General features: G+C 42.1%; 1 protein-coding gene across 2 annotated transcripts; it reads left to right on the top strand.

The window, feature by feature from the left end:
* Positions 1-15,884: 15,884 nt before the first annotated feature.
* On the top strand, positions 15,885-21,588 carry LOC112235722 (sorbitol dehydrogenase-like). 2 transcript variants are annotated; one of them, XM_024404203.2, is made up of 9 exons: positions 15,885-16,215; positions 16,534-16,567; positions 16,679-16,843; positions 16,997-17,156; positions 17,278-17,396; positions 18,173-18,238; positions 18,439-18,617; positions 19,394-19,515; positions 20,882-21,588. In XM_024404203.2, exons 1-9 carry the CDS (start codon positions 16,162-16,164, stop codon positions 21,045-21,047), a joined length of 1,065 nt encoding a protein of 354 aa, XP_024259971.1. In that variant the 5' UTR covers positions 15,885-16,161; the 3' UTR covers positions 21,048-21,588. The 2 variants fall into 2 exon arrangements, with proteins under 2 accessions (XP_024259971.1, XP_024259972.1); XM_024404204.2 differs by having other exon boundaries at positions 15,889-16,115.
* The last annotated feature ends 1,473 nt before the right edge of the window (positions 21,589-23,061 follow it).

Here is a 23,061-nt window from a genome sequence, read left to right as displayed (position 1 = left end):
CCAGGACCGGCCAGGGGAGTGGTCGGCATTCGTGCACCGGGCAGAGATGGCCCAGAACTCGCTCCGCCACTCCTCTAAATCAAATCAAATCAAATGTATTTATATAGCCCTTCGTACATCAGCTGATATCTCAAAGTGCTGTACAGAAACCCAGCCTAAAACCCCAAACAGCAAGCAATGCAGGTGTAGAAGCACGGTGGCTAGGAAAAACTCCCTAGAAAGGCCAAAACCTAGGAAGAAACTTAGAGAGGAACCAGGCTATGTGGGGTGGCCAGTCCTCTTCTGGCTGTGCCGGGTGGAGATTATAACAGAACATGGCCAAGATGTTCAAATGTTCATAAATGACCAGCATGGTCGAATAATAATAATGCAGAACAGTTGAAACTGGAGCAGCAGCACAGTCAGGTGGAAGTTGAAACTGGAGCAGCAGCATGGCCAGGTGGACTGGGGACAGCAAGGAGTCATCATGTCAGGTAGTCCTGGGGCATGGTCCTAGGGCTCAGGTCAGTTGAAACTGGAACAGCAGCATGGCCAGGTGGACTGGTGACAGCAAGGAGTCATCATGTCAGGTAGTCCTGGGGCATGGTCCTAGGGCTCACGTCCTCCGAGAGAGAGAAAGAAAGAGAGAAGGAGAGAATTAGAGAACGCACACTTAGATTCACACAGGACACCGAATAGGACAGGAGAAGTACTCCAGATATAACAAACTGACCCCAGCCCCCCGACACATAAACTACTGCAGCATAAATACTGGAGGCTGAGACAGGAGGGGTCAGGAGACACTGTGGCCCCATCCGAGGACACCCCGGACAGGGCCAAACAGGAAGGATATAACCCCACCCACTTTGCCAAAGCACAGCCCCCACACCACTAGAGGGATATCTTCAACCACCAACTTACCATCCTGAGACAAGGCTGAGTATAGCCCACAAAGATCTCCGCCACGGCACAAGCCAAGGGGGGCGCCAACCCAGACAGGATGACCACAACAGTGAATCAACCCACTCAGGTGACGCACCCCCTCCAGGGACGGCATGAGAGAGCCAGCAAGCCAGTGACTCAGCCCCTGTAATAGGGTTAGAGGCAGAGAATCCCAGTGGAAAGAGGGGAACCGGCCAGGCAGAGACAGCAAGGGCGGTTCGTTGCTCCAGAGCCTTTCCGTTCACCTTCCCACTCCTGGGCCAGACTACACTCAATCATATGACCCACTGAAGAGATGAGTCTTCAGTAAAGACTTAAAGGTTGAGACTGAGTTTGCGTCTCTGACATGGGTAGGCAGACCGTTCCATAAAAATGGAGCTCTATAGGAGAAAGCCCTGCCTCCAGCTGTTTGCTTAGAAATTCTAGGGACAATTAGGAGGCCTGCGTCTTGTGACCGTAGCGTACGTGTAGGTATGTACGGCAGGACCAAATCAGAGAGATAGGTAGGAGCAAGCCCATGTAATGCTTTGTAATGCTCTACTAATCTCTCTCACTTCCAGTGTGTACTGGGGTATCAGCCAGTTCTGGCTCCTTGGCATCAGAGTCATACCGCGGCTCCTGCGGTGGATGACTGGTTCCGTCGAGCGGAGGAAACATGGGATGCCGCCCATGTGCACCTTCAGCGCGCTGTGCTGAGCCCTCCGCCTGCCCTGTTGGAAGCTGGGTCTGCGGTTTGTGGGGCCATTTAAAGTCCTGAGGAGAGTGAAGGAGTTTTGTTACAGGTTACAGCTTCCCCCAGATTACCGCATTAACCCCTCGTTCCATGTGTCTCTCCTCAGGCTGGTGGTGGCTGGTCCACTCCAGGAGTCTGAGGTGCAGGGGGTTCCTCCCCTCTGGACATCGAGGGACATCTCAACATCCGTTCGTTCCATACTGGATTCGAGACGTCGTGCGAGGGGCCTTCAGTACCTTGTGGACTGGGACGGGAATGGTCCAGAGGAGAGATGCTGGGTTCGAGGATGTGTGGAGGATGTGTTGGATCCTTCAGTGCTGCGAGATTTCCACCGTCTCCATCCGGATCGCCCTGCGCCTCGCCCTCCGGGTCGTCCCAGAGGTCGGTGGCGACGCAGCTGGAGCCGCGCGTCAGGGGGGGGGGTACTGTCAACTTCTACCAAAGTTGGTCCCTCTCCTTGTTCGGGCGGTGTTTGGCGGTCGACGTCACCAACCTTCTAGCCATCGCTGATCCATTTTTCATTTTCCATTGGTTTTGTCTTGTCTTCCTTCACACCTGGTTCCAATCCCATCAATTACGTGTTGTGTATTTAACCCTCTGTTTCCCCTCATGTCCTTGATTGTATATTATGTGCAAGTTATGTTTTGGTGTGCGACGGGTTTTGTATCCACTTTTATTATTTTGTATATTTTGTTTCTCCGTCCCCTTTGACAGTGTATCTGCCAGAGTAGGTATGTCTTCAGGAGCAACAGACATGTCATTCCTCCCCATCTCTGAACTCTCGGATCTTCAGGCGAGTGTATCTGTTGGCTATTGGGAGTTGAGCCATGATTCTTGTTTCCTTCTGTTTCCTCCAGGCTCCTGCCTGGTGTACCAGTATCCTCTCCTTTCATTCCCTCCAGGCTCAATGGTCGTTCAATCTCCGTTGAAGCTTTGGTGCAGTGGTTTAGATGGTACCACGTGGTGCTTCCTTCCACCTGGACGGCTTTTTGTGATGCTAAGACCACCTTGTAGGGACCCTCTCACCTTGGCTCGTTCCACTTCCTTCGGAACACACCCGATCTTCTGGTACCACTTGACAAGGAACCTCTGGTCCTGGTTCAGGTTATCACCCTTTTTCCTGGAGATACATAACTTTATGTATGGCAGTTAGTTGTCTCATATATGCTTTTAACTCAATTTCTAATTGTTCTAATGGGGGTCCTTTATAGGGCCCCCTTAGAGCTGGCACTGGCATAGGTCGACCTATAAGCATTTCATGTGGTGTTAGATGTGTAATTCTGTTAGTTTGCATGCGATACCGCATTAGAGCAAACGGTAGCTCATCCACCCAATTAAGCCTTGCACTAGCACAAATCTTATTTATCTTAGCCTTAAGAGTACCATTTATTCTTTCAACCAATCCTTGTGACTGGGGATGATAAACGCATCATAGTCTTTGTTTAATCCTTAGCTGCTGTATTACCTGTTTTACTGTTTTTTGAATAAATGCTGATTCATTGTCTGAACTCATTTTTGTTGGTATTAATTCTCTGGTTAAGAATTGTATCACTTTTCCTGATCCCTGATCAGTTGAGGGTACTGCTTCTACCCATCTGCTGAATCTATCTATGATAACCAGCATGTATCTTTTGCCATTTACTGGTTTTATCATATCCACATAGTCCATTACTAGGTGTCGGAATGGTCCTTCTGGGACCGGTTTAATGGCCTATGGGTGTGGTTATCTTTCCTCACATTATTTTGAGCACATATCTCACAATTCGCTAATGCCTCATCCACCATTGCCTGTAGTCCAACCCATGCGCATCAGTAATAAGCAAATTAAGCAATATAGTAGGTGCCACTATGTCCCCTTCATGGGATCTCCAAAATCCCCTGTCATCTTTGGTTGCCCCTCTTTGGTGCCAAATGGATTGCTCATACAGTCCAGCACGTTCCTGCATACTAATGATATCATCCGGCTGAGGTATTGATTCAAGGATAACCATCGGTGCTGTTAAAATTGGAATTGGGCATTTAGATGTGCTTTTAGACAATTTGTATGTGATGTTGTATGGGGGTTCCATCACTTTTAAAAAAATCCTCTTTGTTTCCAAACAGCTCCAAATAAGTGGCATTCTCCGTGTGCATAGGCTGAGTCAGTATATATTTACTGTTTTACCTTTCCATAAAACACATGCTGCAGTAAGAGCCACTAGTTATGCCAACTGAGCTGAACAGGTTGTGGACAGTATTTCATTTTTTCCTCTATAAAATACTTTCCCTGTTTTCTTACTACTGCATATCCTGCATGGTTACCAGTATAGTCTTTATAACAGGACCCATCTACAAAGTATTCTTCTAAATAAGTTCCTTCTCTGTCCAGAAAAGGCATAGACTCAAGATCTGGTCTTAGGTTGGTAAATGTTAGAGATACTGCTACACAATCATGAGTAGTTCCTTCTTTCAGCTGGATTTACTGTATTACATCGTTTAATAGAAACATCTGGATAATTTAGCAGGGTCATGTATTCTAAAGTTCTTGCATTGGTTAATACAAATGTTCCCTGTTCAATCAACTCTACTATTTTATGGTGTGTGAGGAGTGTTACTGGATATCCCATAGTTATGGTTGAAGCTTTGTCATACGCGTACTGCAAAGCTGCCACTCCCTGATAACAAGGAGGATATCCCTGGGCAACAGAGTCCAGTTTAGTACTGTAGTAAGCAATGGGTTGCTTCCGCCTTCCACTACATGTATTCTGCATAAGTACCACTGCTGCATAACCATCGCACCTGTTTGCTACATATAACAAAAATGGCTTTGTGTAGTCTGGAGCCGCTAAGGCTGGTAGCTGTCTGCGTTTCCTTTTTTAATGTTTCAAATGCAACCAGAGCATCATTGTTCCAGTCTAGTTTAGCCCTGAGATTAAGCTGACCTGCTTCTTTCATGGTTTCTCTCAAGGGGGCAGTCTTCACTACATATCACTCTTCTATCCAGTCTGAGCTAAATCCAGTCATTCCTAAAATGGTCATCATTTGAGCTACTGTTTGCGGCAAGGGTGCTTTACTGATTCCTTCCAGCTGTCCTGGTGCTGTTGCCTTGGTTCCATGAGCTATGGTTATTCCAAGGTACTCAACCTGAGGCTGGCAGTATTGAAGTTTTGTTTAAGAGACTTTATGTCCTCCCTCTGCCAATCTCTGTAGCACTTTCATGGAGTCTGTGTAACACTGTTCTAGAGAGGGAGAACAGATTAGTAAGTCATCCACGTATTGAATCAACGTTCCACCATGAGGAGAGTGAGGAGATTACTTAAATCCCTGTGGAATCTGAGTATAAGTCAATTGTTCTCTGTACGTAAACGCAAACAAATGTCTGCACTCTTCCGCTAGGGGCACACTAAAAAATGCTCCACATAGATCAATCACTGTAAAGTACTTGGCATCTTGGGGGGGACATTGGTCAGCAATGTGTGAGGGTTAGGAACTTCTGCATCCCAGTCTATTGCTATGTCATTAATTGCCCTTAAATCATGTACCAGTGTCCATTTTTTACCATCTGCTTTAAGAACCGGTAATAAAGGTGTATTTCAGCAACTTTGTGTCTCTATTAAAACCCCTGCTTTGATTAGTCCCTCAATTGTCATGCTTATCTCTTCCTCAGCTTCAGGCTTCATATAACATTGAGTTTTCCAAGGGGGATTAGCATCCGGTTTTACTTTGATGCATACAGGATTTGCTGATTTAACCAATCCTACGTCTGTGTCATGTTGCGACCATACCCCTTCAGGTACATTTTTTTCCATTTCCTGTCTCAGTTCACTTATTGATTCAATATTATCTCCTAATTGTATTTGTTGATTAGCTGTAACCTCGAATACCCTTGGATCCCCATTCATTACTGTTGTGGTCAGTATTTTGATAAAGGCTTTATCTTTAGAGTGGAAAATGAATGGATTGTCTGTTTTATTCCATTTACAATTCTTGGCTTACTTTTTTCCCAATTATTTTGCTTTGAACCCTTTCTTTACCAACAATGTAATGTGAGGGACAGAATCAGAGACATTATACCATTCCTCTACAAAGCTAGATCCAACCCTATCCATTACATCCACTGCTGCTCTCTGTTTCCCTATAATTATGCACTGAGACATTGGTACTGATTTTCCATTTGCGTTCATTATCCAAAGCTGTTCTAACAACTGGTCTTGGTAAGGATCATACTGCATCGTGCAGTGATACTCGGAATTTGCTCTACCTTTCTTCAGGTATCTTGGCCTGAATAAACCTTCCCTATTTCTCTATGGTTTTATTTACTTCTGACTCAATGTCTCCTAACCAATACACATTTGCTGTCTCTCCTGTCATTACCATTTGTAGATTTACTCCTGTTCTATCAATAATTACCCCTTCAGGTGAGCTCTTAATTTGTATTCCCATTTTAGAGCATCCCTACCCAGTAAATTAATCTGAGTTTGTTCTGACACTAGTATAGGGAGTTTTGCTGATCCACCATCAGCCATTAGATGTACAGGAGTTGTCATTGGAATTAGCTGCGTTTGTCCCGAGAATCCTATAGTTTTGGCATATTTGCCAGACATGGGGAGATGAGGCATACTTTGGATTTATACATGTGTAAGTGGCTCCAGAACCGATCATCATAGGTGGGCCTCTGTTCTCTATTTGAAACTGCAGCATAGGTTCTTGATCAGCTCTTGTGGTTATTGGAAACTGACCATCCCCTGTAGGATTCTCTGGGCATTCCTAGTATCCCTGATTAGGCTCCGCCCATGGGTTCACAGGGTCCTGTGGTTGTCTCTGATTATTTTGCCAGCCTCCTTCTTGGTTCCATTTAATTTGATACCCATTTCTTTGTGGTTCATTTTGGTTCCTGTTTCCTTGTATCTTCCAAGGATTTGTAGGGCAGTTTATTTTGAAGTGTTTTAGCTGGTGACATCCCCAACAGGTCCTAGGTGGCCCATGTGGGCTCCTAAATCCTTTTCTCTGATTGTTCTGTGGATGTCTATGTTGCCCATTGTCATTATTACATTGTTGGGGATGTTGTGCATACACATTTACTACTGGTGGTGTGGGTTGCACTTGGGCCTGCTGGACGGGAGGCAGTTGCGGCCCTCCTGGGGAGACTGTAGCCATAGTCCCTACTTCCGGCACAGGTGTTGTAACTGGAGCCTGGATTCTCTTTTTTCCTTTGTAGGTCAATTCTTCCAGCTGAAGCTGAGTTATTTTTCTTTGAATGTTTTTTTCTTGTTCTGTGAGTTTCTGTTCATCCTTTATGTGTTTTCCCACTGCATGAATGACAAGGTCACAGAATTCTTTGTGTGATATGGTAGCCTGATATGGTTCCCAATCAGAGGCAGCTGTTTATAGTTGTCTCTGATTGGGGATCATATTTAGGTAGCCATTTCTCTTTGGTGTTTGTGGGATCTTGTCTATGTGTAGTTGCCTGTCAGCACTCGTTTGTATAGCGTCACGGTTCCTTTTGATACTTTGTTCAGTGTTCATTCTTTAAACAAGAATGTACGTATACCACGCTGCGCCTTGGTCTCCTTCATACGACGAATGTGACATTTTGAAGTCAGTCCCACTACATCCTCCAGCTTGCTTCTCACTGGCAGGGGCATGGCTTCTATCACTGAGTTTCAGAACAGAGTTGTCATCAGTAGGTCTCCCTCTGGATCCCGTTCTGTTTCCTGCCTTGTTTCAGCTGTCTGTGTAAATACACAGCCGGATTCTCTGTCACCCCCAGTGGCTCTCCTTTTAGTGACTTTGTGTCCATCCGTACAGGGTACTGATCTCTTAGGGCTCTCCAGACTCCTGGACGGTATGTATCAAAGTCCACTCCATCCCTCATTGGATCCCCTATTGCCGTTCTCAGGCCACATCCAGTACATCCTCCATTTTTGCCACTCGTACTACTCTCGCCAACAGTGCCTTCAGTATCCCCGCAGCCAGTAGTTTCCCCATGGTTTGCTCTTCAAACGTTCTGATCCATTTTCCAGCGCCGTCATGAAGGTCAGGTATACAGGTAACCAACCATTCCAGGTCCTGTGACCCCCATGGAACGTAATGCCCTTGGGTCCCTTTAATCACAATCTGGTATTGTGTACCATATCTTTCAGGTTCTTTCATCTTACATTCTTTCATTTATTTCTACTTTGCACATTCTTCCACTGCAAATCTACCATTCCAGTGTTTTACTTGCTATATTGCATTTACTTTACTTTTTGCCTTTACCTCCCTTATCTCACCTCATTTGCTCACATCGTATATAAACTTGTTTATACTGTATTATTGACTGTATGTTTGTTTTACTCCATGTGTAACTCTGTGTCGTTGTATGTGTCGAACTGCTTTGCTTTATCTTGGCCAGGTCGCAGTTAACAGACAACTTGTTCTCAACTTGCCTACCTGGTTAAATAAAGGTGAAAAAAATAAATAAATAAATAAAATCTTCCTCTTACTTCTTCTTTTCTCTCTTTCATCATAGACCATGTTCTTAAAACTGGCCATATCTTCTTCACTTTCCCGTTCTTGTATCCTACACACCTGTTCTCTCCGTTTCTTTTCATTTGCTCTCTCCCTCTGTTCACTTAAGCGTTTTTCTATCTTTCTTATTTCTCCATCCACCCTCCTGCTTCTTGCTTCTATTTCAGTTACTAGGTCTTCATCCAGTGATTCTTCATCTACATCCTTTTGAACCTTCATTTTAGCTAAGGCCTTTCTTAATCCTTCATAACAATTCAACTTTTCTAAGTTCCTTCCTGTGCCTTGCTCAATCTCCCCTATCCTTTCCAAGTCCTTTCTTCTCTCTAAAGGAAGTATAGAGGAAACAACCCCAGTGTCCTCTAATTCCACTTCCCCTTTTATTTCCACGATTCCAGACACCAGCAGGAATTGTCCATTGGCGAATTTCTTTTAGTTATTTTTTGCATAGGGGATGTCTAACGCTCAAAATGTCTACTGCCCTTTTACTCATTTTTGCGGCCTGCATCGTTTGTCTTCCTAACGTCAGTCTCAGTTTTATTATAATTGCTGCTCTTTTAAGTAATTTTCCTTATTTATTCTAACGCTTTGGATATTCTTGTTTCTGGGTTTACTTTGTATTTATTCCTTTAGCTTTCTGTGATATACGTATTTATTCTTTACTTCCTATTTTCATGTTTTGTGCTATTGCCTTATTAAACCACTTTATCTTGTTCCTATATTACTCCCTATAGATCCAGGGCTAAAAACTTTACCGATCTGTTCAAACCCTAAATATTTTGACCCTATTCTCTCCTATTTATATCCATGTTAGTTTTCTCTCTCTGATTATTGTACTCTAACTATTGATAATTACTCCTGTTTCTTGTTTTTTATAACTGTTCTCTCTTTTTGAGTAAATTCTTATTTCAAATGTTCCAATTTCTATAGACTGAATATTCATCCACTTTGCAGTACAGAATTTAACGGTCTCACCGGCCGCTCGCTAATATCGTCTCGACATTTATTACGAAGTTACTATATTGTTCATGTATTTGCCTTCATATTAGGACATGCAACCTGTAGTCACAGAAATAGTTTCTTGCATGTAGGACCATAGCAACGGACCGTGGCACTTTACAGGAATAACCAATATCAAATTCAAATCACATTTATTTATATAGCCCTTCGTACATCAGCTGATATCTCAAAGTGCTGTACAGAAACCCAGCCTAAAACCCCAAACAGCAAGCAATGCAGGTGTAGAAGCACGGTGGCTAGGAAAAACTCCCTAGAAAAAAAACTCCCTAGTGGAGATTATAACAGAACATGGCCAAGATGTTCAAATGTTCATAAATGACCAGCATGGTCGTATAATAATAAGGCAGAACAGTTGAAACTGGAGCAGCAGCACGGTCAGATGGACTGGGGACAGCAAGGAGTCATCATGTCAGGTAGTCCTGGGGCATGGTCCTAGGGTTCAGGTCCTCCGAGAGAGAGAAAAAAAGAGAGAGTTAGAGAGAGCATATGTGGGGTGGCCAGTCCTCTTCTGGCTGTGCCGGGTGGAGATTATAACAGAACATGGCCAAGATGTTCAAATGTTCATAAATGATCAGCATGTTCGAATAATAAGAAGGCAGAACAGTTGAAACTGGAGCAGCAGCACGGCCAGGTGGACTGGGGACAGCAAGGAGTCATCATGTCAGGTAATCCTGGGGCATGGTCCTAGGGCTCAGGTCCTCCGAGAGAGAGAAGGAGAGAATTAGAGAACGCACACTTAGATTCACACAGGACACCGAATAGGACAGGAGAAGTACTCCAGATATAACAAACTGACCCTAGCCCCCCCGACACATAAACTACTGCAGCATAAATACTGGAGGCTGAGACAGGAGGGGTCAGGAGACACTGTGGACCCATCCGAGGACACCCCTGGACAGGGCCAAACAGGAAGGATATAACCCCACCCACTTTGCCAAAGCACAGCCCCCACACCACTAGAGGGATATCTTCAACCACCAACTTACCATCCTGAGACAGGGCCGAGTATAGCCCACAAAGATCTCTGCCATGGCACAACCCAAGGGGAGGCGCCAACCCAGACAGGATGACCACATCAGTGAATCAACCCACTCAGGTGACGCACCCCTTCCAGGGACGGCATGAGAGAGCCCCAGTAAGCCAATGACTCAGCCCCTGTAATAGGGTTAGAGGCAGAGAATCCCAGTGGAAAGAGGGGAACCGGCCAGGCAGAGACAGCAAGGGCGGTTCGTTGCTCCAGAGCCTTTCCGTTCACCTTCCCACTCCTGGGCCAGACTACACTCAATCATATGACCCACTGAAGAGATGAGTCTTCAGTAAAGACTTAAAGGTTGAGACCGAGTTTGCGTCTCTGACATGGGTAGGCAGGCCGTTCCATAAAAATGGAGCTCTATAGGAGAAAGCCCTGCCTCCAGCTGTTTGCTTAGAAATTCTAGGGACAATTAGGAGGCCTGCGTCTTGTGACCGTAACCAATACATGTCCTCCTGCTGATTCCTCTGAAAGGGACACCCCTGTTCTGGAAAAAACCCAAGAGGTGTAACCAGGTCTAATGGTGTCTAATGACCCAGAGCACAAAACTAGTGCACTAGGTTTGCTGGCTCCTTCTGAAATAAATAATTGCCACATATGTACTGAAGAATTCACAATAACCCTCGGTGGATAACTCGGTCTCTGATAACTTCCACACTTACCACCTCTGATACTTCACCCTCATTTACTTCCATTTCTCCTCCTGTCTTCAGCTCCCACTGCTTACACTTTCAAACCGTCACCCTTTTTCCCACAATTTTTATCCGACTCAAGCTCACCCTCTTCTTCCCTGTCTCTTCGACCTCCTCGCCCTCTCTTTTTCCCTCCATTCCTCCTCCGTTTTCCAAGTATATGTCTCCTGATAAAACTGCACTACTCCTGACAATCATCTTATTCTTGCTTTCTCTAGGGAATCCATTTCCACCACCTCGCCGCGTCCTCAGCTGTCAGCTAGTTGCGTCCGATTCAGAAATGTTTCAAACCTCAGGTCTTAGCCCCGGACGCGGGCTTTGTGTGTGTTTTCGCCACTTATTCAGACCACTGATTCCGCCGTGTTTAAAATTTGTCTCCATAATGTTCCCCCCATCAGACTGAAGATTGCGGCGAGTGCAGACGAGATTTTAGCTTGCTCCAAGTAACTTTTATCCCTCTCAAAGCTTTCATGAGATCCAGAAAACAATGGCTTGAAAAAGGCAAAAAGAACAGCAGACACTTTTTTTTGAAAGTGGGGGGGGGAACTCAACACACTTCAGAAACTTAAGATTAATGGGGTTACCACTGAGGATAGAGAGTTGTTATCAGACCTTACCACTAAGTTTTATGAGAATCTTTACTCCTTGATAACAATTTGAGTGACTAATGATCTCCTTGATTCTATAGAGAATGTTAATTCGGTTAGTGAAGAATTCAATTGGTCTTGTTGTCAAGATTTATCCATTATGGATATCCAGTATGGGGTTGCTCAGTTAAAAAATAACAGGTTGTGATAGATTAACCTCTGAATTTTACAAAACCTTCTCTGAAGAAATAGCACCATTTTTACTTGAAACCTTTAAGGAGGCTATAAAGAAGGAAGAACTACCTGCCTCTCTGAAGCAAGGGGTTATTACTCTTATACCTGAACCACACAAGGATCTCTTAAATATTGATAATTGGCATCCAATCACTCTCCTAAATAATGACTACAAAATTATAGCCTTAATCTTTGAAAAAAGGTTCAAGTCTTGCTTGAATGATCTGATTGATGAACATCAAACAGGGTTTATGAAAGGGTGCCATACCTGTATATCTAATAATCTGAGGCTGGTGTTAGACATGGTTGAGTATTGTGATCTATTGGATGACTTCCCTGTTATCCTATTTTGGGATTTTCAGAAAGCATTTGATACAGTAAGTCACAATTTTATCTTTGATTTTCTTAAGCATTTGAAGTTTGGTCTTTTTTGTTGTTGATGCTATTAGAACTGTGTATAATGGTGGCAATAGCTGTATCAAACTCTGTCATGGAACATCCTCAAGGTTTAACATTTACAATGGAATATGACAAGGTTGTCCAATTTCACCTTTTTAAACTTTTTTGTTAGCATCTCAAATGTTATGCTCATTAGTTCATTAAAGTACATTTTGAAGGCATTACATTCCAGGCCAGAGAGATCAAGATATCCCAACTGGCGGATGACACCTCACTGTTTTTGAAAAATGTGTCACAAACTAGATTAGCATTGGATATCGTGAAGCAGTTCTCCAAAATCTCAGGTTTGGTATTAAATCCTTCCAAATGTGAGATGTTTGTTCTGAAAGATGTTGTCAATCCAGCAGATTGTAACATCTCTGAAAAAGATGCTGTAACCTGCCTCGGTGTAAAAATCACCAAAAATCGTAAGGCTGTGAATGATCTTAATTTGAACCCTGTAACTGAATCTGTCAAAAACAAATTATCCTATGGTTAGGGAGGGATTTAAGTCTTCAAGGAAGGGTGCTTTCATCCAAAGCTGAGGGGCTATCTCGTGCAGCCTATCTTTTTTCATCTATTAACATTCCCAAATCCACTTGCTGTACCTTAGATAGGCTATTGTACAATATGGAAAAACAAGCCACATAAGATAAGAGATGTTATCACCAGCAGGGTTTGTGACGGCGGTCTAAATGTCTTAGACTTCACTCTCTTCAATCAGATATCAAAGGTCAAGTGGGTTAAAAGGTACATAAAAAAATCCTCATAGTTTCTGGAATATTATACCACATTTGTTTTTCAGAAGGTCGGAGGGCTTAATTTTTTACGACAATGTCCATATATTGTGGGTAAACTTCTTGTGAATCTGGCAGCTTTTCACAAGCAGGCTTTAATGTGCTGGGATTTGTTGTATAACCACAACTTTTCACCTCATAAATGTTTATATGGAACAATGGGTCAATATTACATAGAAACAAGATGTTATTTTACCATAAATGGTTCTCGAAAAACATTGTACTTGTCAGCCAATTAGTTAATATTAGTGGGAATCTATTTACGCTGAGAGAATTTATGGAAAGATACAACTTTGAGGTTTCAAGCAAGGAATATGACACTGTTATTAAAGCTATACCTAGTGGGATAAACACTTTACTGCAGAATAATGCATAGTTTGGAATATCTCCGATTGTAAGCGATATCCAGGTTAATGGCATAGGTCTACGAGATATGAAATTCAACAATTGTTTATTAAGGGATATTTTTTACAGGAAGTCTATTCCCTCTGCGATATTTTATTGGGCTTCATCGTTTGATGTAAACTGGCGCCATGCTTGGCTCACTACACACAAATTTATGGTGACCAATAAAGTAAAGGAGATCTCCTTTAAGATTATCCATAGATTCTATCCGTGTAATAGCTTGATTTCTAAATACAGTGGGGCAAAAAAGTATTTAGTCAGCCACCAATTGTGCAAGTTCTCCCACTTAAAAAGATGAGAGAGGCCTGTAATTTTCATCATAGGTACACTTCAGCTATGACAGACAAAATGAGAAAAAAAATCCAGAAAATCACATGGTAGGATTTTTTATGAATTTATTTGCAAATTATGGTGGAAAATAAGTATTTGGTCACCTACAAACAAGCAAGATTTCTGGCTCTCACAGACCTGTAACTTCTTCTTTAAGAGGCTCCTCTGTCCTCCACTCGTTACCTGTATTAATGGCACCTGTTTGAACTTGTTATCAGTATAAAAGACTGTCCTGTCCACAACCTCCAACAGTCACACTCCAAACTTCACTATGGCCAAGACCAAAGAGCTGTCAAAGGACACCAGAAACAAAATTGTAGACCTGCACCAGGCTGGGAAGACTGAATCTGCAATGGGTAAGCAGCTTGGTTTGAAGAAATCAACTGTGGGAGCAATTATTAGGAAATGGAAGCCATACAAGACCACTGATAATCTCCCTTGATCAGGGGCTCCACGCAAGATCTCACCCTGTGGGGTCAAAATGATCACAAGAACGGTGAGCAAAAATCCAAGAACCACAAGGGGGGACCTAGTGAATGACCTGCAGAGAGCTGGGACCAAAGTAACAAAGCATACCATCAGTAACACACTACTCCGCCAGAGACTCAAATCCTGCAGTGCCAGACGTGTCCCCCTGCTTAAGCCAGGACATGTCCAGGCCCGTCTGAAGTTTGCTAGAGAGCATTTGGATGATCCAGAAGAAGATTGGGAGAATGTCATATGGTCAGATGAAACCAAAATATAACTTTTTGGTAAAAACTCAACTCGTCGTGTTTGGAGGACAAAGAATGCTGAGTTGCATCCAAAGAACACCATACCTACTGTGAAGCAATGGGGGTGGAAATATCATGCTTTGTGGCTGTTTTTCTGCAAAGGGACCGGGACGACTGATCCGTGTAAAGGAAAGAATGAATGGGGCCATGTATCGTGAGATTTTGAGTGAAAACCTCCTTCCATCAGCAAGGGAATTGAAGATGAAATGTGGCTGGGTCTTTCAGCATGACAATGATCCCAAACACACCGCCCGGGCAATGAAGGAGTGGCTTCGTAAGAAGCATTTCAAGGTCCTGGAGTGGCCTAGCCAGTCTCCAGATCTCAACCCCATAGAAAATCTTTGGAGGGAGTTGAAAGTCTGTGTTGCCCAGCAACAGCCCCAAAACATCACTGCTCTAGAGGAGATCTGCATGGAGGAATGGGCCAAAATAGCAGCAACAGTGTGTGAAAACCTTGTGAAGACTTACAGAAAACGTTTGACCTCTGTCATTGCCAACAAAGGGTATATAACAAAGTATTGAGAAACTTTTGTTTTTGACCAAATACTTATTTTCCACCAGAATTTGCAAATAAATTCATAAAAAATCCTACAATGTGATTTTCTGGATTTTTTTTCTCATTTTGTCTGTCATAGTTGAAGTGTACCTTTGATGAAAATTACAGGCCTCATCTTTTTAAGTGGGAGAACTTGCACAATTGGTGGCTGACTAAATACTTTTTTGCCCCACTGTATATACCTGATGTTACCAGTGAATGCAGTTTTTGTGAACTAGAAACGGAATCTATTGAACACTTATTCTGTCATTGTTTGTATAGTGAAGTGTTCTGGACTGATGTAAAACCATATCTTGGCCTCAAATTGCATACAACCATGAAAAGTGTGACATTATTTTACTACACTGATTCCACAATTGATGTCATAAATATCTTTATTGTATTAGTAACATTTTTCATACACAAATCCAAATTTATGAAGAAAAAGACCCTCTTAATTTTTATCAGATTTGGAGAACTATTTAGAGTCATTAAAACGCATACAAAACGTAAAAAACAATGTATTCGCTACATGTCTGTTTTTGAATTGATATAATGTGGATTAGTTTTATTTATTTTATTTTTTTCAAATTTCTTTGTGGAATCCCGCTGGCTGTTATGTTTATGTTTTGCATGTTACGGTAAAAAAAAAAAAAAAACATAGTAAAAAAGTAAAAAACCATATATTTCTATGGATATATAATATATATATATATATATATATCCACAGAAACATTTTCTGTGTGTCTTCAACCTCATTCCCGCCCCCGGAAACAGGACCTGTGATTGATTCATTTGCCACGCACTGCAATCATGTGACTAACCACAACGCTCTGGGTTAGCTCAAAAGCGACGCAGCAGGTGAGACAGGAGCAACATAAAAATTGTAGCATTCATTTCAGAGCCTTACAACATTAACGTATAAATCATTAAAATAACTAATATTAGATTAATACAAATAGCAATACACTTTTCGTATAATCTTAAGAATAGCTCAATTCGACCCTCTCTTTGCTAAAATGGAATGTTCTCTCTAACGATACTCCAATCACATGTTTTGTTTTGTCGACTGCCCACCAAGCAGCAGGAAGGTGAACTTTGAGCCCTGCACAGACCTAACAAGAATTTGACAAGGTTTTTGATTTTATTCACACTGTAGTTGTCTTTGAGTAAATACAACATGGAAAAAGAAAACCTATCCGTGGTGTTGCATTCCCAGGGCGACCTCAGACTGGTAATAAAGTAGTCTCTAAACTTTGTCATGTTGATATAAGCAGATCGAGATTTAAATGAAAACTGCAACTTTCGGTCAATATCACAAAGTTGATAACCAACGTTAGTTAGCTCATTTGCTCATGGCATAGCTTCGTCCCGGAACTAGCCATTTAAATGACCATATACAATATTAATAATTTTGACTTTTTAACATTAAAAGTCAAATGTTTTAATATAAATTGTCATTTAAATTGCTGGTTGCGGGACGCGAATGGAGAAATAATTAAGATTGATTACCCGAATGGTCAGACTAATTGTGACGATTGATTTCTTACAGGAACAACGACCCATCCCGGAACCAGGTCCAAATGGTACAAGAAACAATGCAGACAGCTTGTATAGTATATATTTCTGCATTTGATTTTTAATTGTGTACAGTTTGTGTATCCTGTGGCGCAATTGCTTGTCTTTCCTTTATTCAGAGGTGTTGCTTCAGATGCATTCGGTTGGGATCTGTGGGTCCGATGTGCACTTCTGGCAAAATGGACGCATAGGTGACTATGTGGTAAAAAAGCCCATGGTGCTGGGGCATGAGGCCTCTGGTCGGGTGGTGAAGGTGGGCTCAGCAGTGAAGAACCTCAAAGAAGGTAAGAACTGTGCAAGCATGTGAGAAGGAAGTACTCATTTGATTCAATGTTGTTTTGCTTTTAATGCAGGTTAATGTTCACCAGTTATAAAAACTGAACAGATAATGCAACTTTGGATTGTCTGTCAATTATTCATATGTGTTGGATAATTAGGTGATAGAGTCGCTGTAGAGCCAGGTGTCCCTCGCGAGATAGATGAGTTCTTCAAATCAGGAAAATACAATCTTTCTCCCACTATCTTCTTCTGTGCCACACCCCCTGATGATGGGAATTTGTGCAGATTTTACAAACACAGCGCCAACTTCTGTTACAAGTGAGTTCATTATTTCTACTTCATCTACAAGGACAGATAACTGTCAACATACTGCAATGTAGAGCATTTGGGGTGACAAACCTATATTGCTTAAGTTCTCTCTGTTTCTGTGTATGAACAGGTTGCCTGACAATGTGACATATGAGGAGGGGGCCCTGATTGAGCCCCTGTCTGTGGCTATTCATGCCTGCCGCAGAGCTGGAGTGACCCTGGGCAGCAGTGTACTGATCTGTGGGGCAGGTAGGTAAAGCTCAGCTGTCATTAATTGTTACTGTTATTTACTGTTACTGCAGCTTTGACCCATGAAGTGTGACACAATTTTGCAGTTGCAGCTATTCAGGTTTTATGTTCAGTCATTCAACTACTACAAGACATGATGAAATGAAATACAAATCGATGTAACTTTGCCAAACATACAGCCAATAAGAAGTATGGCGCTTATTACATTCCACTAACATGCCCATGCAAGTTCGGAAATGAAAGAATGTGGTTTAGTTACAGAAGTGAGAATCATGCTGACACAGCATAACAACAGTGAGGAATCCCAGTCAACTTAAACACCCATAGTAACAGATATTTAACAAATCCACTCTTCTGGTAAGCGAGCGTGCTTTATAAACAACTAACACATGTAAATAAAGATCAGCTCTTGCTTTTTAGTTAATGATAGATGTATTTCCCTGTATTTTCGATATAGACCTGGCGACAGACTAGTGCCCTGTCCAGGGAGTGTTTCACATCAAGGTGCCTCAAGCTACTGAATCAGTTGATAGGCTCCTGCCCTATGGGCCCTTCTGGCTCAGACGAGGCTTATGTACTATTTCCTATACCGACCCCTCATGTCATCACTTCTAGCCATCATGCACACAGTTGACCAGCTAAGTTGAAAAATATCCTGTATGGTTACTAGCACAGCCTCATATCCCCATCGAGTGCATCGGCGTGGAGAGCAGTGTCCAAACTTCCAATTAACATGTGCACATTCAAACTAAGCATTTCTCTTTTCCCTATCACAGGACCAATTGGGCTGGTCTGTCTGCTGGTGGCCAAGGCTATGGGTGCCTCACAGGTGGTCATAACTGGTAAGGCACAGGGTGAAACACTACACTCTTTATGGGATCTGTTTTGGTTCTCTCAAATCTAAATTGTCTACCGAGGACTTCCTTCTTTTGAAAGGGCTTTGAAGTGAAAAGCTTTTTGTGTGGGTACATGAGTAATACTGTGTGCTTGCCCAGTATAGTAGGGACTGCCACAGTATTATTTTTTGTCTTTCCTGTTTCAGACCTGTCAGCAGATCGCCTGGTCATGGCCAAGGAGCTGGGAGCAGACTTCCCTCTGACTGTGAAGAGAGAGGATGGGCCTGAGGAGCTGGCTAAGAGAGTTGAAGGACTGCTGGGAGCACAGCCTCATATCACCATTGAGTGCACCGGTGTGGAGAGCAGTGTCCAGACTGCCATTTATGTAAGTACAGCTACAAGAGTGATATTAGAGCCCATGGAAATACTGTACTGTGAAATGTTGCAGTTTTCTCTTACAAAAAAAACACTATTTCAACCAAGACAAAGAACTGATGTTGGTAGAAGATGGAGGGAATGTTGGCGCACAACTAAAGAAATTACAGTTAATGAAAATGTACACTTAATCCAGTATGAACTAATCTATAGAATTTATTATACAAGAGACAAAATTCACAAATTCTACAGCACAGCGAAGGAGTCAGGTCTTAAGTGTAAAACTAATAATGACTCAATAATAATGATTCATGCTTTCTGGGAATGCTATAAAGTCCGAAGGTTATGGGTGGAGACAGTTGGCTGTCAGAAGTATTAGAATGTAAACATACTTTTAATCCGTCTGTCTGTATAGTTCAAGACATTGCATATGGGGGAGTGGTGAGAAATGCATTAAGAAGGAAAGAAATTCCACAAATTAACTTTTAACAAAGAACAGCTGTTAATTGAAGTGCATTCCAGGTGACTACTTCATGAAGCTGGTAGAGTGCCAAGAGTGCAAAGCTGTCATCAAGGCTGGCTACTTTGAAGAATATCAAATATAAAATATATTTTTATTTGTTTAACACTTTTTTGCTATCTACATGATTCCATATGTGTTATTTCATAGTGTTGATGTCTTCACTAGTATTCTACAATGTAGAACATAGTAAAAATAAAGAACCTTGAATGGGTAGGTCTGTCCAAACCTTTGACTGGTACTACTATATATATGCTTGTTGCCAGGCTACACGTCCTGGAGGAGTGGTGGTTCTAGTGGGGTTGGGTGCAGCGATGACCACTGTCCCACTGCTTAATGCTGCTCTCAGAGAGGTGGACATCAGAGGGGTCTTCCGCTACTGCAACACGTAAGTGAACCTCCTTCTCTCAGGTTAACTAGGTACAGAAAATAAGTTGTTGTCTTTTACACTGCCATTCATCTCACACAACCGAGCCCTGAACAATTTGACTTGTTTCATAATCAACAGGTGGAGACTTTTATTTAACCTTTATTTAACTAGGCAAGTCAGTTAAGAACAAATTCTTATTTACAATGACGGTCTAGGATCAGTGGGTTAACTGCCTTGAAAGACGGATGTTTACCCTGTCAGCTTGGGGATTCGATCTAGCAACCTTTCGGTTACTGGCCCAATGATCTAACCACTAGGCTACCCGCCGCCTCAGACTAACAGGCATACATCTTAATCAGGTTACCTGTTGCCCAAACAGCAATTTTCACTCTTGAAATGTGATATTTGGAGACGTTACTGTATGACACTAAGTATATGATTTGACAAAATGTTGTGCTCACAGCAGCTTTCTCTTTCATCATGTGATTTCAAGTTGCTTTTGAAATATTTTTTACAAGATAACTCAAAACTGTTAAATACATCCTTTGAATCTTATAAACCAGAAAGTATTGAAATATTGTAGTTGTTTTGTTGTCTTGTCCTCTAGTCAGTACCTAGCTGCTGCCACCAGGAGGAGGTAGAGACTAATTCACACATTGTATGCCAAGTCCAGTGTGTTGCACATACTGTAATAGAGACAATCAATCTCCTGGTCATTCAATAAATATTTAAGAAATGTAAATGGTTTATGTGAAACTGTTGACTGATAAAATCTAATGACAATTCACAGTAAAACAAATATCTTCCAATGAGCCAGCCAAACAGAAATTGGAGTTTATTTCCCAAATACCCTTTCATTGTCCATCTAAACTATATTGGCAGGATTTCAATCGTCCTTTAGCGGTCAAGGGCTTTTTTCCCTGCTATCAAACCAGCAGGAAAAATCAATAGATATTTACAACTCAACCATGAGCCTTCACCATTACTTCAGACACATTAGCAAAATATGTATTTACACGAAAAATAAAAACACCAAAACTAAATTAAGCAATATGCAGTTACAATATTACATTGATATGAATCTAAAAAATACTTTGATGCATTCCATGTAGTCTCACTGAACTGACATCCAAAAAACACCAACAGGCCAGATAAATACAACAGAGCCCCGAAGCCAGCGCAGGAAGTCTTCAAATCAAATTTTACTTGTCACATGTTTCGCAATCAACAGGTGTAGACTAACAGTGAAATGCTTACTTACAGGCCCTTCCCAACAATGGGAGGTCTTCAGGAATATGGTCCCTAATGTTCCAACAATTACAGCAAGTTGTTTATTGGTTGTCTTATAGCTCAACTGTTAATGTGTTTTGTCTTCTTATTCTAGCTGGCCAATAGCTATAGCGATGCTGGCCTCTAAGAAGGTGAACGTGGCGCCCCTGGTGACCCACCGGTTCCCCCTAGAGCAGGCTGTGCAGGCCTTTGAGACCACACGCCAGGGACAAGGGGTCAAGATCATGCTCAAGTGTGACAAGACTGACCAGAACCCCTGAGAGGACTGGGAACACCAGGACCAATAAGAGAGTCAGTATAGACAACCACAGTGTTCTAGCTCTAACAGTTGATTATTCTGTTATTTGTCTATGTTGCCCCATGTTATTGTATACTTTCAATGTTTGATTTTATTCAGGCATACATCTTAATCAGGTTACCTGTTGCCCAAACAGCAATTTTCACTCTTGAAATGTGATATTTGGAGACGTTACTCTATGACACTAAGTATATGATTTGACAAAACGTTGTGCTCACAGCAGCTCTTTCATCATGTGATTTCAAGTTGCTTTTGAGTGGGATTGCTTGATTACCATATTTGTATAAGATAACACAAAACTGTTAGTCTTTGAATCTTATAAACCAGAAAGTATTGAAATATTGTAGTTGTTTTGTTGTCTTGTCCTCTAGTCAGTACCTAGCTGCTGCCACCAGGAGGAGGTAGAGACTAATTCACACATTGTATGCCAAGTCCAGTGTGTTGCACATACTGTAATAGAGACAATCAATTTCCTGGTCATTCAATAAATATTTAATGTGAAACTGTTGACTGATAAAATCTAATGACAATTCACAGTAAAACAAATATCTTCCAATGAGGCAGCCAAACAGAAATTGGAGTTTATTTTAGATTTTATTGTTATCTTGACATAATGATTTGATACTATCATGAGGCATGCACACAGATAAATGTAAAATTTTCAACTGTCATTTTTAGTACAATGCATGTTAAAAGCATTACTCAGTCGTAAGGCTTCCTCATTCACAGTGGGATTCATTGTTCATCTTTCTCTCAAGGCTGAAGCCCGACACAGCAGAATGAGGGATATTTGCAGTGGCTAACCATGACGCTTATGAGCACAATCCTAGACAAAGTTCTCTTTATGTACAGACATTCTAATACTGCTTATGGCAATGGACACAGTTCTTACAACACAATACATTCACAATCGACTCAACTGAGTTTCTGTTGGGGTGAAACACATAAGATGAACATAGCACACAGAAACTACCCTTTCAAGTTTCATACATTGCTTATAGTTTTGAATGAACTGTTATTAAAATGTGTGAGACAGTGCTGTCCAATACATTGTGTTGACATATGGAAGTTTTAAAAAACACTTGCACACTAGTTAGTAACATTTACCTCATGAGATTTGAATTTCTGCAAAATGAAAAAGTTCAAATCTGAAGGGATGTGGTGTTTTGAAACATACAACCTCTGCTGCTAGCATTGGCTTGATATACAGTACCAGTCAAAAGTTTGGACGCCTACTCAGTCAAGGGCATTTATTTGTACTATTTTCTACATTGTAAACTCAGCAAAAAAAGAAATGTCCTCAATATTAACTGTTAATTTTTGTATGAACATAAGATTCAACAACTGAGACAAACTGAACAAGTTCCAGACATGTGACTAACAGAAATGGAATAATGTGTCCCTGAACAAAGGGGGGGTGAATATCAAAAGTAACAGTCAGTATCTGGTGTGGCCACCAGCTCCATTAAGTACTGCAGTGCATCTCCTCATGGACTGCACCAGATTTGCCAGTTCTCGCTGTGAGATGTTACCCCACTCTTCTACCAAGGCACCTGCAAGTTCCCAGACATTTCTGGGGGTGAATGGCCCTAGCCCTCACCCTCCGATCCAACAGGTCCCAGACGTGCTCAATGGGATTGAGATCCTGGCTCTTCGCTGGCCATGGCAGAACACTGACATTCCTGTCTTGCAGGGAACAAAACGTGATCTGCCACTGCGAGGACGATCAGCTGTCCGTCCTGTCTCCCTGTAGCACTGTCTTAGGCGTCTCACAGTACGGACATTGCAATTTATTGCCCTGGCCACATCTGCAGTCCTCATGCCTCCTTACAGCATGCCTAAGGAACGTTCACGCAGATGAGCAGGGACCCTGGGTATCTTTCTTTTGGTGTTTTCCGGAGTCAGTAGAAAGGCCTCTAAGTTTTAATAACTTGACCTTAATTGCCTACCGTCTGTAAGCTGTTAGTGTCTTAACG

Source organism: Oncorhynchus tshawytscha, linkage group LG12, assembly GCF_018296145.1.
Source record: "Oncorhynchus tshawytscha isolate Ot180627B linkage group LG12, Otsh_v2.0, whole genome shotgun sequence".
In the NCBI taxonomy this organism is placed as follows: domain Eukaryota; kingdom Metazoa; phylum Chordata; class Actinopteri; order Salmoniformes; family Salmonidae; genus Oncorhynchus; species Oncorhynchus tshawytscha.
The sequence above is the reverse complement of the archived record's forward strand: the minus strand, read 5'-3'. Positions and strand labels throughout refer to the sequence as shown.